General features: G+C 48.2%; 1 protein-coding gene across 3 annotated transcripts in view; it reads left to right on the top strand.

Moving 5' to 3' along the window:
* Positions 1–3,022, top strand: part of MOV10 (Mov10 RISC complex RNA helicase) — a 27,337-nt gene that overhangs the window by 17,139 nt on the left and 7,176 nt on the right. For all 3 annotated transcript variants that reach the window (XM_023515472.1, XM_012807654.2, XM_023515473.1), the window contains 2 exons: positions 1,245–1,379; positions 2,273–2,441. In XM_023515472.1, the coding sequence (XP_023371240.1) occupies positions 1,245–1,379; positions 2,273–2,441 (304 nt within the window). The remainder of the gene's footprint in view (positions 1–1,244; positions 1,380–2,272; positions 2,442–3,022) is intronic.

Genomic DNA, 3,022 nt, shown 5'->3' with positions numbered 1-3,022 from the left:
AGCCCAGGAGTTGGAGGTTGCTGTGAGCTGTAATGCCACGGCACTCTACCCAGGGGGACAGCTTGAGGCTCTGTCTCAAAAAAAAAAAAGAATTTGAGATTGCTGTGAGCTGTGACCCAACATCACTCTTCCCAGGGTGACAACTTCAGACTGTCTCAAAAATAAATAAATAAATAAAGTATACAGTTCAGTGATTTTTAAAGATATTCATAGACATGAGCAACTTTCACCTAGTTTTATTTTGTTTTGTTTTTTTAGAGACAGTTTCACTTTGTCACCCTTGGTAGAGTGCTGTGGCATCACAGCTCACAGCAACCTCCAGCTCTTGGGCTTATTAGGGGTCCTCAAACTTTTTAAACAGGGGGCCAGTTCAGTGTCCCTCAGGCCGTTGGAGGGCAGACTGTAGGCCCCCTGACAAGCCGGCTGCTAAGCAGGACAGGCAGTGGCAGCAAAAACACCCAGCGGGCAGGATAAATGTCCTAGGCAGGCCACATGTGGCCCGTGGGCAGTAGTTTGAGGATGCCTGGGCGATTCTTTTGCCTCAGCCTCCCAAATAGCTGGGACTACAGGCACCCGCCACAACGACCGGCTATTTTTTTCGTTGTTGTTGCAGTTTGGCCCAGGCCGGGTTCAAACCTGCCACCATCGATATATGGGGCTGGCGCCCTACTCACTGAGCCACAGGCGCCACCCATTTTCACCACAGCTATCACCCTTTATACCCCAGCCCATTCAGCCCTAAGCAACCACTCATCTACTATCTATCTCTAGATTTCTCTATGGTGGATACCTTATACAAATAAAATCACAATATAACATATGCAGCATTGCTAGGTGTTCACAAAAGGTTGAGTTATAAAAGTAAACTACATAATAGGACCTTCACAGACCACTGTGCTCTTTTTGTTGACTATATGATTAAATATTCAAAGAAAAGTCTGGAAGGCAATGTACCAAAAAGTTAACATTAACCAATCCCTGGATGCTAAGAAATTGACATATTTATTACCTGATTTTTTTTCTATAGTGGACATGTATTACTTCAAAAATATTTCCAAGTATCATGCTTTCCAAAAATGAGAACTGTCCAACCTTGGAGCAGGTAGCCACGTGAGCCAGTAAGCTCCAAATCCTTGCTTATTGCACAAGGGCTTTGTGCATCCTGCACAGAGGGGCATTCTCAGAGTCTCTGAAGGTGGAATGTTTCTGTCTTTGTGACAGCTTTTCTTCCCTCCCTCCTGCAGTGCTAAAGGCTATGACCTGGAATTAAGTATGGCTCTGGGGACATACTACCCACCTCCCCGCCTCAGGCAACTGCTCCCCATGCTTCTTCAGGGAACAAGTATCTTCACTGCCCCAAAGGAGGTCGCTGAGATCAAGTAAGTACCATCTCCTTGTACCCCAGACTCTTCCCTGCATGCTGTGCCTTTCCTACTGGCTTCTTTGCATTGTTCTGACACCTGTCCTCAGCCCCCCAGTCTCCATTCATTCATTCTCTTACTGTGCAGGTACTGCGCACCAAGCACTGGTCAGGGTGAACCAGTCAAACAAGAGCCTTGCCATTCTAGTGGGGGACAGTGAGCATTTGTCTTACATGTCATAGAATGCTGAATGCTGTTACATGACAACTAAAGTAATGCTAAATTAAAACTAAGGCAGAACAAGGGGATGGGTCAATGCTGCTTTGCAGAGGGCAATTAGTTCTGGCTTCTTTCAGAAGGTAACATTTGAACAGAGAAGGACATTTTAATGAGGTGAGGATGGGAGTCATGGGAGGATCTGGGGAAAGAGTGTTCCTGCCATAACATCCACAGTACATGGCTCAGCATCCGTAGTTCAGTGGTTAGGGTGCCGGCCACATATACCAGAGCTAGCAGGTTCGAATCTGGCCTGAGCCTGCTAAACAAACAATAAAATATAGCCGGGCGTTGTGGTGGTGGCTGTAGTCCCAGCTACTAGGGAGACTGAGGCAAGAAAATCACTTGAGCCCAAGCATTTGAGGTTGCTATGAGCTATGACTCCATGGCACTCTACAGAGTGTGACAAAGTGAAACTCTATCTCAAAAGATCCACAGTGCAAATGCCAAGTAGCAGAGTTCCCTTCTTCAAGGCCTCTGAACCCCTCTTCACTTCTCTGTCCTGGTCTTCCCTGCTTTTTAAAGCTTTCTTAGTTCCAGAGCTTTGGATGGGAGAAGGTGGGTACTCCTGGACATACAGGTGTCTGACTTGTCCTGTTCCTCCCCCCGCCTGCCTTCCCCACCATCACTACCAGGGCCCAGCTAGAGACAGCCCTGAAGTGGAGGAACTACGAGGTGAAGCTGCGGCTGCTGCTGCACCTGGAAGAACTGCAGATGGAGCATGACATCCGGCACTATGACCTGGAGTCCGTGCCCATGACCTGGGACCCCATAGACCAGAACCCCAGGCTGCTTACACTGGAGGTCAGGGCTCAGATCGGGTAGAGGGGACATGGGTCCAAGTCAGCCAACCCATAGGCTGTGAGAAGCACTATTATTGACAGCAGGGCAAAGCAAGAGGAGGGATGAAGTAGTTCCTGCCCTCAGAGGGCTCAGCAAGAAGCAGGTTGGGTGTCAGAGCCGGGCAGTGGGGAAGATGTGGACTTCAGTCTAGGTTTTGCTGCTGCCACCTTGAGCAAGTCCCTTGCTTTGTCTGAGCCTGCGTACCCTTATCTGAAAAGCAAGAGCTGGATTAGATAATTCTTAGAGCCTTTCTAGCCCTCAGATTTTGAATTTGTACATAAAAGCCCAGAATTGCACACGAGAATGGACTTCTGCACACAGGAGCAGGTGGGAAGAGAGGGGTGAGGATAATCATAGGAAGATTACTGCAGGAAGTAAGTTTCAAGTAAGATTTTATTTATTTTATTTTATTTTTTGAGACAGAGCCTCAAGCTGTCCCCCTGGGTAGAGAGCTGTGGCATCACAGCTCACAGCAACCTCCAACTCCTGGGCTCAAGCGAGTCTCCTGCCTCCACCTCCCAAGTAGCTGGGACCACAGGCAC

This window comes from Otolemur garnettii, unplaced genomic scaffold, assembly GCF_000181295.1.
Source record: "Otolemur garnettii isolate 467f Iridium unplaced genomic scaffold, OtoGar3 scaffold00073, whole genome shotgun sequence".
NCBI classification, from domain to species: Eukaryota; Metazoa; Chordata; class Mammalia; order Primates; family Galagidae; genus Otolemur; species Otolemur garnettii.
This window is presented reverse-complemented; position numbering and strand designations above follow the sequence as displayed.